Genomic DNA, 24,929 nt, shown 5'->3' with positions numbered 1-24,929 from the left:
CAGGGCATTGAACACAGGAGCTGCAAAGTCATGTGAGGACGCAGTAGTCGAGGTTGAAGGAGGTACATGTGAATCTGTGTCTGACCTAGATGGGCTGTTTCGGTCCTTGGATGGTGTTGAGGGAGAAGATGTAGGGACCATCATTCCAGCTGCTACGGTATTAGTGGGAAAGAGCAAACCAGAAAGTTACAGAGGGTGAGGTCCCTGGGGAAAGCAGAAAGGGGTGTGGACAGAATGATGTGATTGGTGGTGGAATCCTGTTACAGATAGCGGAAACTACAAAGTTTGATGTACTGCTCTCAAAGGGTATAAGGTGAAAGGTGAAAGGTGAGGATCAAGGGAGCTCTGTCTCTATGCTGTCTGAGTGGAGGGGTAGGAAATAAGAGTAGAGGTCCAGCGAATGGAGGAAATGTGAGTGATGTTTTCTGAAGAACATTTCAGATGTCCTGTAGCAGAAAGCCTTATCTTGAGAATGGATGCAACAGAGATGGAGAAACTAGAAGAAAGGAAATCCTTACAAGAGATGGGTGGATGTAGGAACAGTTATTTTCTGGCATGTTTATGTTTGTGTTTTCGATGATTACACAGGTGTCAGGGGTTATGGGGAGAAGGCAGGAGAATGGGTTTAGGAGGGAGAGATAGATCAGCCATGGTTGAATGGTGGAGTAGACTTGATGTGCCGAATGGCCTAATTTTACTCCTATCACTTATCACCTTATGATTATAGACAATAGACACTAGATGCAGGAGTAGGCCATTTGGCCCTTCGAGCCAGCACCGCCATTCAATGTGATCATGGCTGATCATCCACAATCAGTACCCCGTTCCGGCCCTCTCCCCATATCCCTTGACTCCGCTATCATTAAGAGCTCAATCTAACTCTCTCTGGAAAGCATCCAGAGAATTGGCCTCCACTGCCTTCTGAGGCAGAGAATTCCACAGATTTACAACTCTGAGTGAAAAAGGTGTTTTCCTTGGGAAATTTATTTAAATGTATCTCTTCACATTTCTTCCTCACAGATGATTTTTCAAACCTTTCAGAGCAGCTAATAAAAACCTGTGAAATAAATGAAGAAACTGAAAAAGAGAAACTTGGAGATGAGACAAAGGAGATTGTGCAGAAAAAACCACGAAGAAAGGACACCCCCGTGCAGTATATCCCTCCTCTTATTCCAGGTACCATGGCACTTATGTAATTACCACTCAATCTAATTGTGTGGCCTGTTTCTATGGTGTATGACTCTAGTGTTAGTGTGCAGGGATCGCTGGGCTGCACGGACCCGGTGGGCCGAAGGGCCTGTTTCTATGGTGTATGACTCTAGTGTTAGTGTGCAGGGATCGCTGGGCTGCACGGACCCGGTGGGCCGAAGGGCCTGTTTCTGCGCTGTATCTCTAAATCTAAAAAAAAAATCTAATGGGTTATTAGTTGAGTCTAATGATTAATTGAGATTAATGTAGCGCAGCGGTAGAGTTGCTGCTTTACAGCGAATGCAGCACCGGAGACTCAGGTTCGATCCTGACTACGGGTGCTGCACTGTAAGGAGTTTGTACGTTCTCCCCGTGACCTGCGTGGGTTTTCTCCGAGATCTTCGGTTTCCTCCCACACTCCAAAGACGTACAGGTATGTAGGTTAATTGGCGGGTAAATGTAAAAATTGTCCCTAGTGGGTGTAGGATAGTGTTAATGTGTGGGGATCGCTGGGCGGCATGGACTTGGAGGGCCGAAAAAGGCCTGTTTCCGGCTGTATATATATGATGATGATGATGATGATATGATTAATTGAGAGTACTGAAATTCTGCTCATTTCAAATTATACTATTCTTTTAGCAGGAAGGAAACCGGAGTATCTCCAGCACACAGATGCGTTATCATTTTCTTTGCAGTATTGTATATCAGTTTCCTTGAGCACTCTTGCATATGCATATAGAACTGACCCCAGCATGAAGGGGCCAGTATACAAAAGCCTCTTTTCAAATATAATAGGCGATAGATAATATGCCACTGGAGCTGCACAATGTCAACAGCATTGATATGAAGAATTTCAAATTAATTCACTTTAAATTTTCCAGTTTGATGAAAAGAAATTCCAGTTTGATTAAGGTTTTTCACATTTGTGGTTTTGTATTATTAACTTGTATCCATTTTTTATTATGCATTCACTTGTATTAAAGCTACCACAATGCAAAACACAAAGGCTGCAACTTCTTGTAAATGGAGTCCCAGCTAATAACATAGAATCATATAGTCTTAGAGTCATACACCATAGAAACAGGCCCTTCTGCCCAACTCGTCTGTGCCAACCAAGATGCCTCATCTAAGATACTCCCATTTACCCGTATTTGGTTTGTATGCTTCTAAACGTTTCCTATCTATGTACCTGTCTTTCCCCTATAACTTTAAACCTATGCCTTCTGGTTTTTGATTTCCCTACCCCAAGTAAAAGACGATGAGTGTTCATTCTATCAATTCCCTTCCTGATTTTCTACATATTTCTTGTCCTTGCTTGCCCAAACTCTCTCTGTAGGTCAGCCCAAGTTCTGGCAATATCCTTGTAAATCTTCTCTGTCCTCTTTCCAGCTTTCTGACTTCCTTCCAAAAGTAGGGTGACTAGGGCGGCACGGTAGCGCAGCGGTAGAGTTGCTGCTTTACAGCGAATGCAGCGCCGGAGACTCAGGTTCGATCCTGACTACGGGTGCTGCACTGTAAGGAGTTTGTACGTTTTCTCCGTGACCTGCGTGGGTTTTCTCCGAGATCTTCGGTTTCCTCCCACACTCCAAAGACGTACAGGTATGTAGGTTAATTGGCTGGGTAAATGTAAATATTGTCCCTAGTGGGTGTAGGATAGTGTTAATGTACGGGGATCGCTGGGCGGCACGGACTTGGTGGGCCGAAAAGGCCTGTTTCCGGCTGTATATATATGATATGATATGATATGAAAACTGAACACAATACTTCGAACGCAGCCTCACCAACTTCCTGGACAATATAGAACAGAACAATACTGCACAGTAATGGGCCTTTGGCCCAAAATGTTTGTGCTGAACATGATGCCTAGCTGAACTGATCTCATCTGCCTGCACATGATCAATATTCCACTATTCCCTGAACTTCCATATAATAAGCATTTTTTTTAATTTTTAAATATAGATATCCCTATGTAAAGCCTCTTAAATGCCACTATTGTACCTGCCTCCACCACCACCATCACCACCCCTGGCAGTGCGTACCAGGCCCCCAATCTTTGTAAAACAATTGTCCCACACATCCCCATTAAACCTATTCCCTCTCGCCTTACAGCTATGCCCTCTTGGGTTAGGCATTTCAATAGACAATAGACAATAGACAATAGACAATAGGTGCAGGAGTAGGCCATTGAGCCCTTCGAGCCAGCACCGCCATTCAATGCGATCATGGCTGATCACTCTCAATCAGTACCCCGTTCCTGCCTTCTCCCCATACCCCCTCACTCCGCTATCCTTAAGAGCTCTATCCAGCTCTCTCTTGAAAGCATCCAACGAACTGGCCTCCACTGCCTTCTGAGGCAGAGAATTCCACACCTTCACCACTCTCTGACTGAAAAAGTTCTTCCTCATCTCCGTTCTAAATGGCCTACCCCTTATTCTTAAACCATGGCCCCTTGTTCTGGACTCCCCCAACATTGGGAACATGTTTCCTGCCTCTAATGTGTCCAATCCCCTAATTATCTTATATGTTGTATAAGGAAAATTAAGTAAATAGACAATAGACAATAGACAATAGGTGCAGGAGGAGGCCATTCGGCCCTCCGAGCCAGCACCGCCATTCAATGTGATCATGGCTGATCATTCTCAATCAGTACCCCGTTCCTGCCTTCTCCCCATACCCCCTGACTCCGCTATCCTTAAGAGACTTGTTATCGATGGAGTTAACTAGACTTGTTATCGATGGAGTTTAGAGGAAAGAGGCATGATCTCACAGAAATATACAACATTTAACAGTTTGATGGGATAAATGTAGAACAGATGGTTCTCATTACTGGAGTCACAATCTTAAAAATAAAAGTTGTCCATTCAGAATAGAGTTGAGAAGACAGTTCGTCATTCTGATTAATGTGAATCTTTGGAATTATCTACCCAAGAAGGATGTGGGGATGAATTGCTGAGTAAAAGCATCAATAGATTTGTAGGTTTAGAGATTTGAAATTGTATAGAGTTAGAGCTGGAAAATAGTGCTGAGATCGGTTAAAATGATCTTATCAACTGACAGAGTAGGCAGAAGGAGCTAAATGGTCAACTTATTTTTCTTATGTTTTATTTTCCATTAAATAATTTGATACCCTCAATTGTCAAAAATCAATTGATCTCTCGCTTGAACAGACTCAGTGACCGAGCTTCCTAAGGCCACCTGGTGGAGAACTTCAAAGATTCCTACCCTTTCGAGAGCAGAGGTCTAGCATGTATAATCACCCTTCATATGACAAGACGAATTTCAGGAATCAATCTGGTGAACCTTTCTGAGGTTGGGAGATAACATCATAATGTATTATTCCAAACGTTTAGATCAGTTTTGGAGTAGTTTAATTTAGTTTATTATTGTCATGTGTACCGAGTTACAGTGAAAAGCTTTTTTGTTGCGTGCTATCCAGTCAGCAAAAAGATTATACATGGTTACAATCAAGCCGTCCACAGTGTTCATGTACAGGATAAAGGGTATGATGTTAGTACAGGATAAAGTCCAGTCATTTCCAATTTAAAATATTTCCAAGGTCTCCAATGGGGTAGATGTGAGGTCAGGACTGCTCTCTGGTTGGTGAGAGGATGGTTCAGTTGCCTGAAAACAGCTGTGAAGGAACCGTCTGTGTATCTGGAGCAATGCCTTTTCAAACTTCTGTACCTCTTGCCTGATGGGAGAGGGGAGATGAGGGAGTGGCTGAGGTGAGTCTGGTCCTTGATTATGTTGGTGGCTGCCAAGGCAGCGTGAGGTGTAGACGGCATCAATGGAACTGAAGTTGGTTTGCACGATGGACTAGACTGCGTTCACAACTCTCTGCAATTTCTCGTGGTTTTGGATGGAGCCGTTCCCAAACCAACCCGATGCATCCCGATAAGTGGGTTCTTACCAACCCTATATAATTTCAGTAAAATGTATTTTCTTTTGTATTCAAAACTTAAGCAATTAAGGTCACCATATCATTTACATTCCCAATTACTTGATCTGACTCTATGGTGCTTTCAGTGATTCATGTACCAACGGCATCCTGATTCTCCTAAACAACATCTGAAGCACCCACCAATAACATCTGAAGGATTCTGCTTTTCTATTTGTTTGATCAAAGTGGTACGGCTTCATATTTTACAACATCTACAATGTCCTTCAGCATACATGTAACCTGATATCCTGAATCTCCTCTTCACACCTAAATCACCGTGGTAAGACTGGTCCTTGATTTTGCTGGTGGCCTTACCAAGGCAGCATGAAGTGTAGATGGAATGCTACTGGTGAAAAGGTTAAGTTAGCAGACTAACAATTCAGAAGCCTGAATTGAATTCCCATCATGCAAAATTTAAATTGTTAATAATCTGGTCAAGGTAAAAATAAACACCAACTAATCTTAGCAATGAAAACAATGAAAAATTGGATTGTCATAAATGATCTCTCATATTCATTAATTTATTTGGGGAAGAATTTTTCAAACAATAACCAATCTTGCCTACATGTGAATCCGACCACCTCAATGGTTGATTCTTAACTGCCCTCCAAAGTGGCCACTTGTAATAGCATTGCTATATTTAGATAATCTGAGGTGGGAGATTTATGGAGAGAGAATGGCAAATGTGACAGCTATTAACAGGGGATATATGCTTCCTTTGTGACTTATCAATACAACGTTCTGGTTATAAGAATTTCTACCAATAAACATAATACAACCTTGATATTTATTAATAGTAAGCAAATCCCAGCTGGAATCTTTATATATAGTGGACAAACTACTGGTTTGGAAAACACACAAAATTTTACAATAACAATTGTGAGATTCAGTCACGATGGATAAATGCCAGCTGCATGAATTATTAACAATGGACAAACCTTGGTGTGAGAATGATTAACATTGTAAAATTTATCAACAAATTATCCTTGGCGTGAGAATTATTAACAACAGACGAATCACAATCGTAATGTTATTAACATAAATAAATCAATGGCATAAGGTTAACAGCAAACCAACTGAAGACTTAAAGTATTAGTCATGAACAAATCAGAGTGTGGGATTTATCAATGATGAAGAATTCCTAGGGGGGTGGATTTATTAACAGTGTGCAAACTCCAGATATGACATTTATTCACAGGGAACAAAACCAATCTTTGAGATGTATTCACAGTGAACAAATTGAATGCATATAGAATATAGAATAGCAAAGCACAGCAAAGGAACAGGCTCTTTGCCCCATAATGTAAGTGCTTACCATGAACCCAAATTAAACTAATATCATCTGCCTGCACATGTTCCTCTATTCCTTGATTTTCATGTGCCTGGTTAAATTACTCCGTAAATATCATTATCATCTCTGCGTCCTCTCTCTGTGGAAACTGCAGTATGACAAAGGTTAAGATAGCTCTACAGCACAAGGACCCTTGACCATCTTTTGAATTGCAGCACAAAGTCCTAGATAGGCATCCCTTGATGTGGAGCACAAGGTTCTTAATAGACAACCTTTGACATACAGCTAACTATAACTGTACAGCACAAGCTCCTTGCTCCATTTAGAACAGAGATGAGGAAAAACTTTTTTAGTCAGAGAGTTGTGAATCTGTGGAATTCTCTGCCTCAGAGGGCAGTGGAGGCCAATTCTCTGAATACATTCAAGAGAGAGCTAGATAGAGTTCTTAAGGATAGCGGAGTCAGGGGGTATGGGGAGAAGGCAGGAACGGGGTACTGATTGAGAATGATCAGCCATGATCACATTGAATGGTGGTGCTGGCTCAAAGGGCCGAATGGCCTTCTCCTGCACCTTTTTTCTATTGTCTATTGTCTATTGAGAGCTGTCTTTGCTAAGTCAAGTCAAGTCAATTTTATTTTGTATAGCACATTTAAAAACAACCCACGTTGACCAAACTGCTGTACATCAGTTCAGGTACTAAGAACGAACATACAATGGCACACAAACCTAACAGCACATACATAAACAGTTCACAGCCCCCCCCCCCCCCCCCTCCCTCAGAGGGCCTCAAACACTAGGGAGTAGAAATAGGTTTTGAACCTGGACTTAAAGGAGTCGATGGAGGGGGCAGTTCTGATGGGGAGAGGGATGCTTTTCCACAGTCTAGGAGCTGCAACCGCAAAAGCGCGGTCACCCCTGACCTTAAGCTTAGACCGTGGGATAGTCAGTAGCCCCAAGTCGGCCGACCTGAGGGACCTGGAGATAGAGTGGTGGGTTAGAAGATTTTTGATATGGGGGGCAAGCCCGTTTAGGGCTTTGTATGTGAATAGGAGGAGCTTGAAGTTGATTCTGTACTGTACTGGGAGCCAGTGGAGAGAGGTCAGAATCGGGGTGGTGTGGTCCCTTTTACGGGTACCCGTCAGGAGTCTCGCTGCGGCGTTTTGGACCAATTGCAGGCGGGACAGGGATGATTGGCTGATCCCAGTGTATAGGGAGTTGCAGTAGTCTAGGCGGGAGGATGATTTTTTCAATGTCGTCAAATTGGAAGAATGGTTTAATTTTAGCTATGGTACGAAGCTGGAAGAAGCTGGCTTTTATCACAGCGTTGACTTGCTTGACAAACGTTAATGCAGAGTCAAATATCACACCAAGGTTTTTGACATGCGGTTTGACTAGGGTCTGCAAAGAAAAACCTGGGAACTATAGACCAGTGAGCTTGACACATGTGGTAAGAAAGCTACTGGATGGAATTCAGAGGGATAAGATATACATGCATTTTGAAAGACAGAGATTGATTTGGGGTAGTCAGTAAGGTTTTGTGTGTGGAAGTTCATATCTCACGAATTTGATTGAGTTTTTTGAAAAAATAACCAAGAAGGTTGATGAGGGCAGGGCTGCAGATGTAGTCTTTGGCAATATTCCGCATGGTATGTTACTCTGGAAGATTAGTGTGCATCGGATCCAGGGAAAGCCAGCTTACTGGATGAAATATTGCCTTCAGGATAGGAAGCAGAAGGTGGTGATGCAAGGTAGCTTTTTGGTCTGGAGGCCTCAGAAATTGGTGCTGAGCACATTGCTGTTTGTTATCTGTATCAACGATTTTGATAAATGAGGCTACATTTTGATCACCCTGCTATAGGAAAGATGCCATTAAGCTGGAAGGGAGTGAAAACATTTTACAAGGATGTTGCTAGGGATCGAGGGTCTGAGCTATAAGGAGAGGCTGGGCAGGCTAGGACTTTATTCCTTGTAGCACAGGAAGCTGATGGGTGAACTTATGGATGTGTATAAAATCACTAGGGGAATAGGTAGGGTCAATGCACAGTCTTTTCCCTGGGATAGAGAATCAAGAACTAGGGGGTGTAGGTTTAAGGTGGAAGGGCAAAGATTTAATAGGAACCAGAGAGCCAACTGTTTCGCACAGAGAGTGGTGGGTATATGGAATGAGCTGCCAGAGGAAGTAGTTGATGAAGCTACAGTAACAATGAAAATTAATTTGGACAGGCGCATGGACTAACACGGGCTAATGGGAGGTGCTCAAACAAGCACTTTGGTCGCATGGATGAGATGGGTCGAAGGGCCTCTTTCTGTTTTGTATTACTCTATGACTCTAAGATGTGATTTATTATTAGTCAACAAGTCCGATAAGGTTTGACATTTATTAATAAATTCCAGGAATTAGATTTATTAATCTGCAACAAATCATACATGTCAAAGTTATTTACAGAGAACGGATCAAAACTGTGAGATTAAGTCACAGTCAATCAACAAAAGGTTTGAAATTCACTACATTTGATGAAATCAAAGGTATGAAATTCATTAACAGTAAACAAGTTACAAATGTGAGTTTTATGAACAGTGATCATATCCTAAGTCTGAGATATGCTAACTATGAACATTTGAATCTCAGGTTCTTGACACTGAATAATTGTATGTGGATATGAGTCATATTCATAAAGAAATAAAAACTTTCAGATCCGTGATGTCAACACTGAACAAATCCCTGGAGTGTGTCTGAATATTAATAAACAAATACTAGGTGTGAGATTTACTAACAGTATGCAAATCCCAGAAAGAAAAATTATTAGCAGTGAAAAAATTGAATATGCAAAATGTATTGAGTGAACAATTATATCCAGGCAGGTATCATGTGTCAAATATATTCAGATAAATTCTTGACTTGCGTGATTCATTAATATCGAACAAATCTCCCATGTGTCCTATATTGAGTGATAAAATCCCAGGTGAGATATTTATTAATAATATAATCAATTGCCTCAATAATAGGAAATGGTCAGACGGAATCTGATTTAATTACAGCAAGCAAGTCCCAGACAAATCTGGGCTGTGTGATTTTCTAAAAATGAACTAATACACAGTGTGACATTTTGTTTTTAACAGATGCCAAACCTAGGTGCAAGATTTATTGAAAAGTGAAAAAATAAAAATGGAAGAAATATCTGACAGTAGACAGTGGAGGAAAAATTATTAGATATATGCAAGAGGAAGGTAAATATAGTAATGGAGCAAAATTACAATATTTTTGCCCATATCCCTCCAAATCTTTCCAATCCATTGGGAACAAATCTTAAAAATTAGATTAATTAGCAATCAGCAGGGACAGATTAAGCTAGTGAGGGGCTAGTAGCATATGTTATAATAGACAATAGACAATAGGTGCAGGAGTATGCCATTCAGTCCTTCGAGCCAGCACCACCATTCAATGTGATCATGGTTGATCATTCGCAATCAGTACCCCGTTCCTGCCTTCCCCCCATACCTCCTGACTCCGCTATCATTAAGAGCTCTATCTAGCTCTCTCTTGAAAGCATCCAGAGAATTGGACTCCACTGCCTTCTGAGGCAGAGAATTTCACAGATTTACAAATCTCTGAGTGAAAAGGTTTTTCCCCATCTTCGCGCTAAATGGCCTACCCCTTATTCTTAAACTGTGGCCCCTGGTCCTGGACTCCCCCAATATTGGGAACAATGTTTCCTGCCTCTAACATATCCAATCCCTTAATAATCTTATATGTTTCAATAAGATCCCATCTCATCCTTCTAAATTCCAGTGTATACAAGCCTAGTCGCTCCAGTCTTTCAACATACGACAGTCCCGCCATTCCGGGAATTAACCTAGTGAACCTACGCTGCACTTCCTCAATAGCAAGAATGTCCTTCCTCAAATTTGGAGACCAAAACTACACACAGTACTCCAGGTGCGGTCTCACTAGGGCCCTGTACAACTGCAGAAGGACCTCTTTGCTCCTATAGTCAACTCCTCTTGTCATAAAGGCCAACATGCCGTTAGCTTTCTTCACTGCCTGCTGTACCTGCATGTTAACTTTAAGTGACTGATGAACAAGGTCTCTTTGTACTTCCCCATTTCCTAACTTGACACCATTCAGATAATAATCTGCCTTCCTGTTCTTACGACCCAAGTGGATAACCTCACATTTATCCACATTAAACTGCATCTGCCATGCATCTGCCCACTCACACAACCTGCCAAGTCACCCTGCATCCTCATAGCATCCTACTCACTGTTCACACTGCCACCCAGCTTTGTGTCATCCGCAAATTTGCTAATGCTACTTTTAATCCCTTCATCTAAGTCATTAATGTATATTGTAAATAGCTGCGGTCCCAGCACCAAGCCTTGGTGTACCCCACTAGTCACTGCCTGCCATTCTGAATGGAACCCATTAATCCCTACTCTTTGTTTCCTGTCTGCCAACCAATTTTCTATCCATGTCAGCACCCTACCACCAATACCATGTGCTTTAATCTTGCCCACTAATCTCCTATGTGGGACCTTATCAAAAACTTTCAGGTACATTACATCCACTGGCTCTCCCTTGTCCATTTTCCTAGTTACATCCTCAAAAAATACCAGAAGATTTGTCAAGCATGATTTCCCCTTCGTAAATCATTGCAGACTTGGAGCGATCCTGCTACTGCTATCCAAATGTTCCACAATTTCTTCTTTTATCATTGACGGAGTAGGGGTAGGGAGCGCTGGAGCAGTGGATGCTGAGAGGCATGCAAGGTGTGGGTAGAGGAGGTGGTAGAAGAGTGGAAGAGGAGACAGGGCCCCGGGAAGTGAGGAGAGAAGGCCGGGGGATTGGTGAGAAAGAGGGCCCGAGCTTTTGGGATGGGTGAGAGGGAGTCGCAGGATTTTGGGAGTATGAGCCAGAAGAGTAGAGAGAGAGAGAGAGAGAGAGAGGTACGGACGGGTAGGGTCTGAGAAAAGACCGAAAGTGTGAGGGAAAGTGCCTATAGAAATGGAAAGAGGGGCATGGAGGAAGGTGTGGGGGAAAGAGGTTCGGAGGAAAGGGGGAACGCATAATGGAGATGCGCAGGGGGTAGAGTGGGATGGAGTAGAGGAGGGAGAGTGGGGCAGAATACTGGGATTAAAGGGGGGAGGTAGATTGGTGGAAGAGAGGACTGGAACAGTAGCTATTTGGAGGGACGAAAGTCTGGGAGGTGAGAGGGAAGGGGGATTGGGGAGAGAGACGCCCAGTGGAGTGGGGAGAAGGAGAGAGACGGAGGAGTGGGAAGAGAGAGAAAACCGCAGGAGTGAAGAGAGAGAGAAGGCCCTAGCAAGGAGAGGGAGGGGCAGAGGGGTAGGGAAAGAACAGACGGGAGGTTTGCGGAAGAATGAGCAGCGGAGGATTCGGGGGAGCAAGTGCCAGAGGAGTGGGGAGAGAGCGCCGGAGGAGTCGGAAGAAGGAGGGCCGGAGCATTGGGAGAGATGGGGAGGGGGGGGGGGGGAGGTGGTGGTGAAAGTGGTCCGGGGAATTGAGAGAAAAGAGCCGATGAGTGAGGAATGAGAGGGCCGGGATATGTGGGGAGACAAGGCCAATATTCGAGCAGAGAGGTCCGGAGGAGTGAGGTGTTTGGGTGAGGCCGGAGGTGTGTGGAGTAAGAGGGCCGGAGACTGGGCGGTTGGGCAGTGACACGCCGGCTGCCCATTGGTCTGCACAGCCCCGCCGCCAACACATTCTAACCGCGGCGATTGGGGAATGGCGCACGCAACACCGCGTCCCTCAGTGGGATGCCGATTTCAAGCATTTTGTGGCCCTCAAAAGCGCGGGGCCCGTAGCGAATGCTACTTTTGCTACTATGTTAATCCGACCCTGGCAATCAGAAATGGCCACATGTGAAATTTATCTATAGTTAATAAATCCTAGAGAGGACGATTTGTGACTTTACAAATTGCAAGTGAAAACTTTGGGATTTATTAACAATAGACAAAATCAAATGTCACATTTAATAAGAACAAGCAATATCAGGTATTTGATTTAATTAAATCAAGCAACCCTCAATTGTGTCTCATATGTTAGCGCTTGAATAAATTCAAGAGGTGTGATTAATTACACAGTTGACAAATACCTAGTGCGACGTTCAGAAGAGAGGTCAGGTCTGGGGCGTAAGAGTTATTAACAGTGGACAAGTATCTGGTGTGAGATGTAACAATGATAAATACACAAAGATGACATTATTGACGGTCAAATAAACTCCAAGTATGAGATTTCTCAACAGTAACAGTGTATGCAAATGTTTAAACTAAATAAATCATAATTGTCAAAATTGGAACAGACCAAATCACGTGATAACAATTAAATGTGAACCAACTGAAAATTGTAGATGTATTAACAGTGAGATTAACAATTAACACTTTGCATAAATTGAAGGCATGAGATTAACAATTAACACTTTGCATAAATTGAAGGCATGAGATTAACAATTAACACATCTCAAATGTGAGATTTATTATCAATAAAATCAAAGTACTGAGAATTGTCAATAGGGAGAACAGATCTGATCAGGTTAATTGTAGAAACAAGGAACTGCAGAATCTGGTTTTTATCAAAGATAGACACAAAGTGTTGGGTCAAGCAGGAAAAACTTTTTCAGTCAAAGAGTTGTGAATCTGTGGAATTCTCTGCCTCAGAAGGCAGTGGAGGCCAATTCTCTGAATGCATTCAAGAGAGCTGGATTGAGCTCTTAAGGATAGTGGAGTCAGGGGGTATGGGGAGAAGGCAGGAACGGGGTACTGATTGAGAATGATCAGCCATGATCACATTGAATGGCGGTGCTGACTCGAAGGGCCGAATGGCCTCCGCCTGCACCTATTGTCTATTGTCTATTATCACTGGAGAAAAAGGATGGGTAGCATTTCGGGTCAGGATGGGTGATATTTTGGGTTAAGATCCTTCTTCAGAGTTTGAAGAAGGATCCTGACCCGAAATATCACCCATCCTTTTTCTCCAGAGATACTGCCTGACCCACTGAGTTGCTCCAGCTCTCTGTATCTATCATTGATTAAATTAATTTATTGTCATATACACCAGTGTGCAATGAAATTCCTATTCACAGAGACACCCATGGAGTAAACGTATACATACAGTTTGATTATTAGGACTAGATGTCACAATCCCTAAGGTTTGCACTACAATTGACTGGTGTTGTTCTTGGGGGTGACCACTAGGTGATGTTACTACCATTCAGACACATCTTCAGTTGTGTTTCGGCCTTTTATCACAAGACACCCTCAGTCGAGGCAGGCCCACCACAGGGTGATCAGCCCTGGGTGTGTGTCTTATGGTTAGCCTCTAGATGGTCACGTGGCAGCCCAGACAGTATCTTTTCTTTTCAGCCACAGCCAGTGACTGCTCCGTTCGGCGGCATTTGCAAGTTCTTTGATTGCCCTCCTTTGGGCCTGCCCTCTGACTCCAACTTCCCTCAGGAGCCTTGCAGTGGAACTGGCTACAAAGCCCCTGCACCCCGCCTCCACTGGACACACTCTTACACTCCAACCTCGCTCCTCTGCCTCTACTGCAAGGTTAGAATATCTCAGTCTTTTCCTTTCAAATGCCTCAGCAAAATAGACAATAGACAATAGACAATAGACAATAGGTGCAGGAGTAGGCCATTCAGCCCTTCGAGCTGTAAGATGTAAGATTGTTGAGCAAAATCTCAGCAGTCCAAAAGAATATTAAAGTACACAATGGAATATTTGAATGAGGTGGAGTTAAGATTAAGAGATGTGGAAGGCTCCTTGGGGAAGGTGACGTGAAAGAGATGATTGTTTCAGAAGTCAGATTGCAGTGGGGAAGAAGCTGTTAAGTCTGGATATTCAAGCTTTCAAGGTAGAAGGTAGAAGAGAGAACAGGGAATGGCAGAGATTTCATTCCAAAGAGGAAGAAAGATTCTAAAGGGAGAATGAGGCGAGCATACCTGACCAGGGAAATTAAAGACAGCATTAAACTGAAAGAGAAGGCATATAACATTGCAAAGATTTGTGGGAAGCTGGAGGATTGGGAAGCTTTTAAAAAAACAACAGAAGGTAACTAAAAATGCAATACGGGGAGAAAAGATGAAATATGAAAGTTAGCTGGCCATTAATATAAAAGAGGATAGCAAAAGGCTCTTCAGATATATAAAGAGTAAGAAAGAGGCAAAAGTGGACATTGGACATTGAATAGGTTTTTTGTATTAGTTTTCACAGTGGAAGACACCAGCAATGTGTCTGAAATTCAAGAGAGTCAGGGGGTGGAAGTTAGTGGAATGGCTATTACTATGGAGAAGGTGCTTGGGAAGATGAAAGGTCTGAAGGTGGATAAATTACCTGGACTGGGTGGACTTCACCCCAAGGCTCTGAAGGAGGTGGTTTTAGAGATTGTGGTGGCATTAATAGTGATCTTTCAAGAATCTCTAGAGTCAGCTGTTCTGCTCTTATAACTTATGAACTTATGAAAGCACCTGCTTCATACAGTCAGGATCAAACCTGGGTCTCTAGAACTTTAAGGCATCAACTCTATTGTATTTACAGTATTTGCATTTGGAAAGAAATAGACTGATTACATTCAGTCAACATGACTTTGTGCATGAGAAATCATGTCTCACTAATTTGATTGGGTTTTCTGAAGATGTGATTAAGACAATTGGTGAGGGCAGGGCTGTGGACGGTATCTTTATGGACCTTAGCAAGGCCTTTGATAAGATCCTGCATGGTTGGCTGGTTCAATACAATAGACAATAGACAATAGACAATAGACAATAGACAATAGGTGCAGGAGTAGGCCATTGAGCCCTTCGAGCCAGCACCGCCATTCAATGCGATCATGGCTGATCACTCTCAATCAGTACCCCGTTCCTGCCTTCTCCCCATACCCCCTCACTCCGCTATCCTTAAGAGCTCTATCCAACTCTCTCTTGAAAGCATCCAACGAACTGGCCTCCACTGCCTTCTGAAGCAGAGAATTCCACACCTTCACCACTCTCTGACTGAAAAAGTTCTTCCTCATCTCCGTTCTAAATGGCCTACCCCTTATTCTTAAACTGTGGCCCCTTGTTCTGGACTCCCCCAACATTGGGAACATGTTTCCTGCCTCTAATGTGTCCAATCCCCTAATTATCTTATATGTTTCAATAAGATCCCCCCTCATCCTTCTAAATTCCAGTGTATACAAGCCTAATTGCTCCAGCCTTTCAACATACGACAGTCCCGCCATTCCGGGAATTAACCTAGTGAACCTACGCTGCACACCCTCAATAGCAAGAATATCCTTCCTCAAATTTGGAGACCAAAACTGCACACAGTACTCCAGGTGCGGTCTCACCAGGGCCCGGTACAACTGTAGAAGGACCTCTTTGCTCCTATACTCAACTCCTCTTGTTACGAAGGCCAACATTCCATTGGCTTTCTTCACTGCCTGCTGTACCTGCATGCTTCCTTTCAGTGACTGATGCACTAGGACACCCAGATCTCGTTGAACATCCCCTCTTCCTAACTTGACACCATTCAGATAATAATCTGCCTTTCTATTCTTACTTCCAAAGTGAATAACCTCACACTTATCTACATTAAACTGCATCTGCCATGTATCCGCCCACTCACACAACCTGTCCAAGTCACCCTGCAGCCTTATTGCATCTTCCACACAATTCACACTACCCCCCAGCTTAGTATCATCTGCAAATTTGCTAATGGTACTTTTAATCCCTTCATCTAAGTCATTAATGTATATCGTAAATAGCTGGGGTCCCAACACCGAACCTTGCGGTACTCCACTGGTCACTGCCTGCCATTCCGAAAGGGACCCATTTATCCCCACTCTTTGCTTTCTGTCTGTCAACCAATTTTCTATCCATGTCAGTACCCTACCCCCAATACCATGTGCTCTAATTTTGCCCACTAATCTCCTATGTGGGACCTTGTCGAAGGCTTTCTGAAAGTCGAGGTACACCACATCCACCGACTCTCCCCTGTCAATTTTCCTAGTTACATCCTCAAAAAATTCCAGTAGATTTGTCAAGCATAATTTCCCCTTCGTAAATCCATGCTGACTCGGAATGATCCTGTTACTGCTATCCAAATGCTCAGCAATTTCGTCTTTTATAATTGACTCCAGCATCTTCCCCACCACTGATGTCAGACTAACTGGTCTATAATTACCCATTTTCTCTCTCCCTCCTTTCTTAAAAAGTGGGATAACATTTGCTATCCTCCAATCCACAGGAACTGATCCTGAATCTATGAACATTGAAAAATAATCTCCAATGCTTCCACTATTTCTAGAGCCACCTCCTTAAGTACCCTGGGATGCAGACCATCAGGCCCTGGGGATTTATCAGCCTTCAGTCCCATCAGTCTACCCAAAACCATTTCCTACCTAATGTGGATTTCCTTCAGTTCCTCCATCACCCCAGGTTCTCCGGCCCCTAGAACATTTGGGAGATTGTGTGTATCTTCCTCAGTAAAGACAGATCCAAAGTAACGGTTTAACTCGTCTGCCATTTCTTTGTTCCCCATAATAAATTCCCCTGCTTCTGTCTTCAAGGGACCCACATTTGCCTTGACTATTTTTTTCCTCTTCACGTACCTAAAAAAACTTTTGCTATCCTCCTTTATATTATTGGCTAGTTTACCCTCGTACCTCATCTTTTCTCCCCGTATTGCCTTTTGAGTTAACTTTTGTTGCTCTTTAAAAGAGTCCCAATCCTCTGTCTTCCCACTTCTCTTTGCTATGTTATACTTCCTCTCCTTAATTTTTATACTGTCCTTGACTTCCCTTGTCAGCCACAGGTGTCTCTTACTCCCCTTAGAGTCTTTCCGCCTCTTTGGGATAAATTGATCCTGTAACCTCTGCATTATTCCCAGGAATACCTGCCATTGCTGTTCTACCGTCTTCCCTGCTAGGGCCTCCTTCTAGTCAATTTTGGCCAGCTCCTGCCTCATGCCTCTGTAATATAAGAAAATAACTGCAGATGCTGGTACAAATCGATTTATTCACAAAATGCTGGAGTAACTCAGCAGGTCAGGCAGCATCTCGGGAGAGAAGGAATGGGTGACGTTTCGGGTCGAGACGGGTCTGAAGAAGGGTCTCGACCCGAAACGTCACCCATTCCTTCTCTCCCGAGATGCTGGCTGACCTGCTGAGTTACTCCAGCATTTTGTGAATAAATCATGCATCTGTAATCCCCTTTGCTATACTGTAATACTGACACTTCCGATTTTCCCTTCTGCCTTTCCATTTGCAGAGTAAAACTTATCATGTTGTGATCACTGCCTCCTAATGGCTCTTTTACCTCTAGTCCCCTTATCAGATCAGGATCATTACACAACACTAAATCCAGAATTGCCTTCTCCCTGGTAGGCTCCAGTACAAGCTCGGCGGCACGGTAGCGCAGCGGTAGAGTTGCTGCTTTACAGCGAATGCAGCGCCGGAGACTCAGGTTCGATCCTGACTACGGGTGCTGCACTGTAAGGAGTTTGTACGTTCTCCCCGTGACCTGCGTGGGTTTTCTCCAAGATCTTCGGTTTCCTCCCACACTCCAAAGACGTACAGGTATGTAGGTTAATTGGCTGGGTAAATGTAAAAATTGTCCCTAGTGGGTGTAGGATAGTGTTAATGTGCGGGGATCACTGGGCGGCACAGACTTGGAGGGCCGAAAAGGCCTGATTCCGGCTGTATATATATGATATATATGATATGATAAGCTGTTCTAAGAATCCATCTCGAAGGCACTCTACAAACTCTCTTTCCTGGGGTCCATTTCCAACCTGATTTTCCCAGTCTACCTGCATGTTGAAATCTCCCATAACCACCGTAGCATTACATTTGTGACACGCCAATTTTATCTCCTGATTCAACTTGCACCCTATGTCGAGGCTACTGTTTGGGGGCCTATAGATAACTCCCATTAGGGTCTTTTTACCCTTACAATTCCTCATTTTTACCCATACTGATTCAACATCTCCTGATTCTATGTCACCCCTTGCAAGGGAATGAATATCATTCCTTACCAGCAGAGCAACCCCACCCCCTCTGCCCACCTGTCTGTCTTTTCTATATGTTGTGTACCCCTGAATATTCAGTTCCCAGCCCTGGTCCTCTTGTAGCCATGTCTCAGTGATCCCTACAACATCATACTTGCCCATGACTAACTGAGCCTCAAGCTCATCCACTTTATTTTTTATACTACGCGCATTTAAGTACAATACTTTAACTTCTGTATTTACCTCCCCTCTCACATCGGTCACAAATGGCCCTGCCCTTAATCTCTTTTCCCCTCTAGAACTTCTGTTCCCATTCTTCCGAGAGTCTTCTGCAATATCTCCTGTATTCCCTTTAACCTCATCTTCATATTCCCAATTTGTTAACCCTTCCCCCCCACTACTTAGTTTATGGCACACTTGCATTCGTTGAATACATTAGAACAAATGCAATCTAGGATGAGCTAGCTAGTTAGATACAAAATTGGCTTAGTGATGGGAGGTAGAGGGTGCTAGTGGAGGGTTCTGACCAGTGATGATCTGCAATTATTGGTGCTAGGTCTGTTGTTTGTCAGTTATTTGTCATTTATGATTTTGATGAGGATATAGTTAGCAAAATTAGTAAATTTGTGGATGGCACCAAAATTGGTGGCTTAGTGGATGGGGAAGAAGGTTGTCTAAGATTACAACAGGATATACATCAACTGAGAAGATGGGCAATGGAATGGCTGCTGGAACTTAACTCAGACAAAAAAACTGATGCATTTTGGGGACATTAATCCAGGGCTGTATGTGCACAATGAATGGCAGGGAATTGTGAATGTTGTTGAGCACAGAGACCTTGGAGTAAAAGAACACTTGTCTGAAAGGACAATACAAGTAGACAGGATGGTAAAGAAAGTATATGGCACACTTGCATTCATTGGTTGACGCATTGAGCACATGAGTTAGGACACCATGTTACAGTTGTATAAAACGTTGGTCTGGTGATGGCTGGAATATTATGTCGCAAGATTCTAGGGAAAATGTGATTAAGCTAGAGGGGTGCAGAAAAAAATCCCAAGGATTTTGTTGGGACTGGCTTGCAGAGGAAGGAGAGATTGTATAGGCTGTTTACCTGTGGGTGGCTTTAATATGTAAGAAGAAGGCTTGAAGTGGATTTGAGGAGTAATATTTTTCATGCAGATTAATCGGTATTTGAAATGAGCAGCAAGTGGAGATGGAGTGGTGGAGGCTGGAAAAGTAATGGGGCATCTAGACTGGTCCTTGGCAAGGCAAAGAGGGATATGGAAGTAAAGCAGGGAAATTTAATTCATATAGATAGGACTGATGGCTGCATTGACATGATGGGCCAAAGGGTCTGTTTCTAGGCTATATGACTCTAGTATCATTTATCATATTCTTTGGGAAATGATAAATCCAGATGAGGGATTTATTAATATTGAACAAATCCTCGTGCATGTTTTATTGACAGTTAACAAATCCCAGGCATCCCAGATTTATTAATAGTGAACAAGTTCTAAGGGTGAAATTAATTAACAGTGGAAGAATCACATCATGAAATATATTAATAATGAACAAATCACAGGAGTCAGACTTACTAATTGTGAACAGCATGGGGAAGGCTGGCTGGCTCAACTGTACATGTTTTAATGCAAGGAGCCTCATGAGCAAATCAGATGAGTTTAGAGCAGGGATTAGCACATGGAATGATAATAATTTTGTGATCACAGCAACATGATTGTGTGAAAAGCAGGACTGGCAGCTTAATTGTCTGGGTTATACTAGTTTAAGGCATGACAGAGGGGCATGCAAAATAAGACGTCACACTTATGATAATGGAGAACATCACACCAATATATAGAAAGGATATCCTGGATGGAAAGTCCAATAAGACCATATAGATAGGACCAAGGAATAAGAGAGGGTGTATATTCTTGTGAAGGTTGTCAAAGTCTTTATCATCAGATGGGAAGATGGGTGAAGCATTAGCCAATGGAATTTAATCTGACAAGTTTGAGATGATGTTTTTTTGGGAAGACATATAGAGGTGGGACATACACAGTAAATGATAACGCACTAAGGAATGTTGATGACGAGATGCCAGTGGTCCAAGTCCATAGTTCCCTAAAAATAGCAACACAGGTGGATAGGGTTTGAAGAAGGCATTTAGCTTGCTTCCCTCCATTTATCAGGACATAGATAGGGTAGTCAAATTATTTTTCCTATGGTACAGTATCAGCAACTGAGCATAGTTTTAGTTTTTAGTTTTAGAGATTCAGCGCAGAAACAGGCCCTTTGGCCCACCAGGTCCATGCCAATCAGTGATCCCTGCACTGGTCGCAATGGTACAATTTTACCAAGCCAATTAGCCTACAAACCTGTACGTCTTTGGAGTGTGGGAGGAAACCGGAGCTCCGGGAGAAAACCCACACAAGTAACAGGGAAAACGTACAAACTCCTTACAGACAGCACCTGTGAGCAGGATCAAATCTGGGTCTCTGGCTCTGCAAGGCAGCAACTCTACCACTGTGCCACCTTGCCACCCAGGTTTAAGATGAAAAGAAAGGAAAGAAAGGGGATGTCAGGGATGTTTTTCCACCCAGAAGGTGGTTGATATCTGCATGAATTGTTAAGAGTGGACAAATCCGTGCTGCCAGATGAAGTGTTATGAGGAATTATATCCAATTGCCACATTTAAGAGACATTTAGATAGGCATTCTAATAGGCAATGTAGAGGATACAATCCTAATGTCAGGAAATGGAATTAGTTAGGATGGGCAACAAGACCAGGGTGGACATGGTGAGCTCAAGAGCTAATTCTGTGGTGTACAACTCTATGACTCGAAATCACTGCTGTACACTAATATCCCAGATGGGTTAATTATTTACCATTGTCAAATCCTATTTTGCGATTAACAGTGAAGACATTCCTGTGTAAGAGTTATTAGCAAATCTGAGATTGAGATTTATTCATGATGAAGGAATCACAGCTGTGAGAATCGATATGTGGACAAATAACAGGGAGATGAACAAATCCTCTCTGCATGAATTATTAAAAGTGGACAAAGCCCAGACATGCAATTAAGGTGATCAAATTCCATGTGTAAGTTTTGTTAACAGTGAACAAATATCAGCTATGACATTCCTCCAAAATGACAGTTGTTAGGTGTTTTTGACAATGGAGAGTTATTAGGTGTATTAATAATTAAGGGTGAAAATATCACAGTTGTGAACCAATCCCAAATACTTATGTAGGAAAAAAACTGCAGATGCTGGTTTAAATCGAAGGTAAACACAAAATGCTGGAGTAACTCAGAGGGTCAGGCAGCATCTCGGGAGAGAAGGAATGGGTAACATTTCCGGTCGAGACCCTTCTTCAGACTAATGTCAGGGGAGGGGGTGGGACAAAAACTTTGTCCCACCCCCTCCCCTGACATCAGTCAGAAGAAGGGTCTCAACCCGAAACGTCACCCATTCCTTCTCTGCCGAGTAATCCCAAAGACTTGATTTATTAACCACAAAGTAATCGTAGGTGTGATTTAAAAAAAAAATGGCAATGTCCCAAGAATGAGATTGCATTAACAGAACACATATTACAGTAATGAGATTTAATGAAAGTGCTCATGGGCCTGTTGTCCGACATAGCAACAATGAACAGATTCCAGGTGAGAAATTTATTAACAGTGGACAAATCCAAACCTTTAGATTTATTCGCAATGGACAAATCCCAGATGTGAGATTTATTCAAAGTAAACCAATCACAGACATAATATTTATATTCGATGCAATAATGAAGGTGTCGTGTTTGGTAACTGTAGATGAATCACAAATATTAGATTTATTAGAATTGGACATAACCCAGATGACAGACATATATAACAAAGCAAAAAAATCACAGGTGTGTGATTTATTTAGTGAACAAATTTAAAATTATTGCCACTGGATAAATTCCAGGTATATATTTTAATAGGAGTGAACAAATCTTAGGTGCGTAATTAATGGATAGTGAGCAGGTTCCAAGAGTGAGATTTATTGATTGTGAATAAATATCAAATTAAATATAAGCAAAGAACAATTATCGAATGAATCCCAGATGCTAATAAGTCCGAAGAGTGTTTTATTGACCGTTTTATTGTGTAATTTATTGAGATTGGATATATACCAGGTGTGTGATTCATTATCATTTTACAAAACACAGATGAGGACTTTATTTACTGGACAAATCCAGCTGTGTGATGTTTTACAAGTGGAAAACTCCTCATGCTTGAGATTTATAAATAACGAGCAAATCCCAGGTGTTAATTCAAATTCCAGATGTTTAGTTTGATAAAGGTGAACAAATTCCAGGTGTGAAAATTATTAACAAAGAATGTCAATTGGTGAGGTTAGGAGTACAGAACAATTAAGGCCCTTCAGTGTACAATGTTTATGGCAAAAAAACAGTGCAGAATTTCCAGATGTTAACTAATTTAACAAATTTTATGTGTTAATATTTGATTTATGAATGACAATGTATATCACATATGACATTATTTAACTTTGGACTGGACTAATCTCAGGGATAAAATGTAAAGATAGGTGATGGTCCTGGAATTGAATAAATGTCCCTAGTTTCTTTGCACCTATGGGTCTCACCCTATCGGTTAGAAATTAGATCAATCTTATCAATCGCACTATTGGAGCTGTCCAGATTCAAACCAGAAGTATGTAAAATGGATAGCTGGTGATATCAGATTTGGTTTTCTATTGTTTCTGATTTTTTTTCGGTAAAACTGAACCACAAATATGTCCCAAACACATTGAATGAACTGTATAGCAATTGGAATCCATATTTCGTCCTGTTTGAAGGGCTCTCCAAAAACTTCAAGATTTGTTCGGCCCAGACTTAGTGCATAAAATCAGGAGAGGAATAAATCGGATAGATGCACAGAATCTATTGCTCAGAGTAGTGGAATCGAGGACCAGAGGACATAGGTTCAATGTGAAGGGGAAAAGATTTAATAGGAATATGAGGGGTAACTTTTTCACACAAAGGGTGGTGGGTGTATGGAACAAGCTGCAAGAGGAGGTAGTTGAGGCTGGGACTATCCCAACATTTAAGAAACAGTTAGACAGTTACATGGATAGGACAAGTTTGGAGGGATATGGACCAAACGCAGGCAGGTGGGACTAGTGTAGCTGGGACATGTTGGCCGGTGTGCACAAGTTGGGTCAAAGGGCCTGTTTCCACCCTGTATCAGTCTATGACTCTATGACTTGGAGAATTTCCTCCTTCAAACTGGCCTACATAATTGTGTGGTAATAATATATTGAGAATTCTAATAAAGGGTGCAACACCTGTTGATGTTTTCTTTTTAAATTTTGCATTAATGTTACGCTGCAATTGAACCTCCAGTATTGACTGGAACAGAGCAGGGAACCTGAAGGCAAGGACTCTTTCCCATTGGAAGCTAAATGAGAATTGGATGAATGGCACTGGCATACTGAGCCAATTCTGTCCAAATGTCTTCAGTCCTTTATCTGCTTAACAGAAGGGCAATGTATTAATTGGCTAAGAATTTTAAAAGTGGTCACTGAGTGAGCTGTGTTGGTCTGCTCTGCCTTTAAAGGTAATATTATCATTTCACTTTTTTTTCATTTAGAGATACAGCGCGGAAACAGGCCCTTCGGCCCACCGAGTCCATGCCGCCCAGCGATCCCCGCACATTAACACTATCCTACACACACTAGGGACAATTTTTACATTTACCCAGTCAATTAACCTACATACCTGTACGTCTTTGGAGTGTGGGAGGAAACCGAAGATCTCGGAGAAAACCCAATCATATTGCCCTTGAGATTCCTAGCCTCCAGTTCGTTTCAGACTGAAGCAGCTGATTATACTTTTCAGTCCGCTTCTGCACTCTGGACTTCACGTGGGTATCAGCTCCTTTTCCATGAATATGACAATGTGTTTCATCTACAATATTGATGGCATCATCTTACCAAAGTTTCCTCAAATTGGAAAAGCCCTTCTAACAGGATAGATGGATTTGTTTGACCACAAGCACTGCATTTATTCAAGAAAGCTGCTCCCCACAGCTATCTCAAAAGCAAAAATATGCTCAAAATTAAAGTACCTCATTGCCATCATTATGGCCTTCTTTTTCCACCTGCTCTCAGAATCCTTCATAGACATCTGAGTTCTGTGCCCTTTTCATTGTGCAGATCTAAATGTCACCCCTGCACAATGTTTAGTTTAGTTTAGTTTAGTTTAGTTTAGTTTAGTTTAGTTTAGTTTAGTTTAGTTTAGTTTAGTTTAGTTTAGTTTAGTTTAGTTTAGTGTAGTGTGGACAGACCTTTCGGTCCAACGATCACCTGGACACTGGTTCTACGTTATCCCACTTTTGCATCCTGCACACTAAAAACAATTTACAGAAGCCAATTAACCTACAAATCTGCACATCTTTGCACTGTGGGAGGAAATTGGAGTACCCGGAGAAAACCCGCGTGGTCAAAGGGAGA

The 24,929-nt window shown here is 42.3% G+C and overlaps 1 protein-coding gene across 2 annotated transcripts in view; it reads left to right on the top strand.

The window, feature by feature from the left end:
• Positions 1-24,929, top strand: part of ppp1r17 (protein phosphatase 1 regulatory subunit 17) — a 58,632-nt gene that overhangs the window by 26,616 nt on the left and 7,087 nt on the right. For both annotated transcript variants that reach the window (XM_078398662.1, XM_078398661.1), the window contains exon 3: positions 1,021-1,176. In XM_078398662.1, coding sequence (XP_078254788.1) covers positions 1,021-1,176 — 156 coding nt within the window. The remainder of the gene's footprint in view (positions 1-1,020; positions 1,177-24,929) is intronic.

The sequence above is a fragment of the Rhinoraja longicauda genome, chromosome 4, assembly GCF_053455715.1.
Source record: "Rhinoraja longicauda isolate Sanriku21f chromosome 4, sRhiLon1.1, whole genome shotgun sequence".
Classification (NCBI taxonomy): domain Eukaryota; kingdom Metazoa; phylum Chordata; class Chondrichthyes; order Rajiformes; family Arhynchobatidae; genus Rhinoraja; species Rhinoraja longicauda.
The sequence above is the reverse complement of the archived record's forward strand: the minus strand, read 5'-3'. Positions and strand labels throughout refer to the sequence as shown.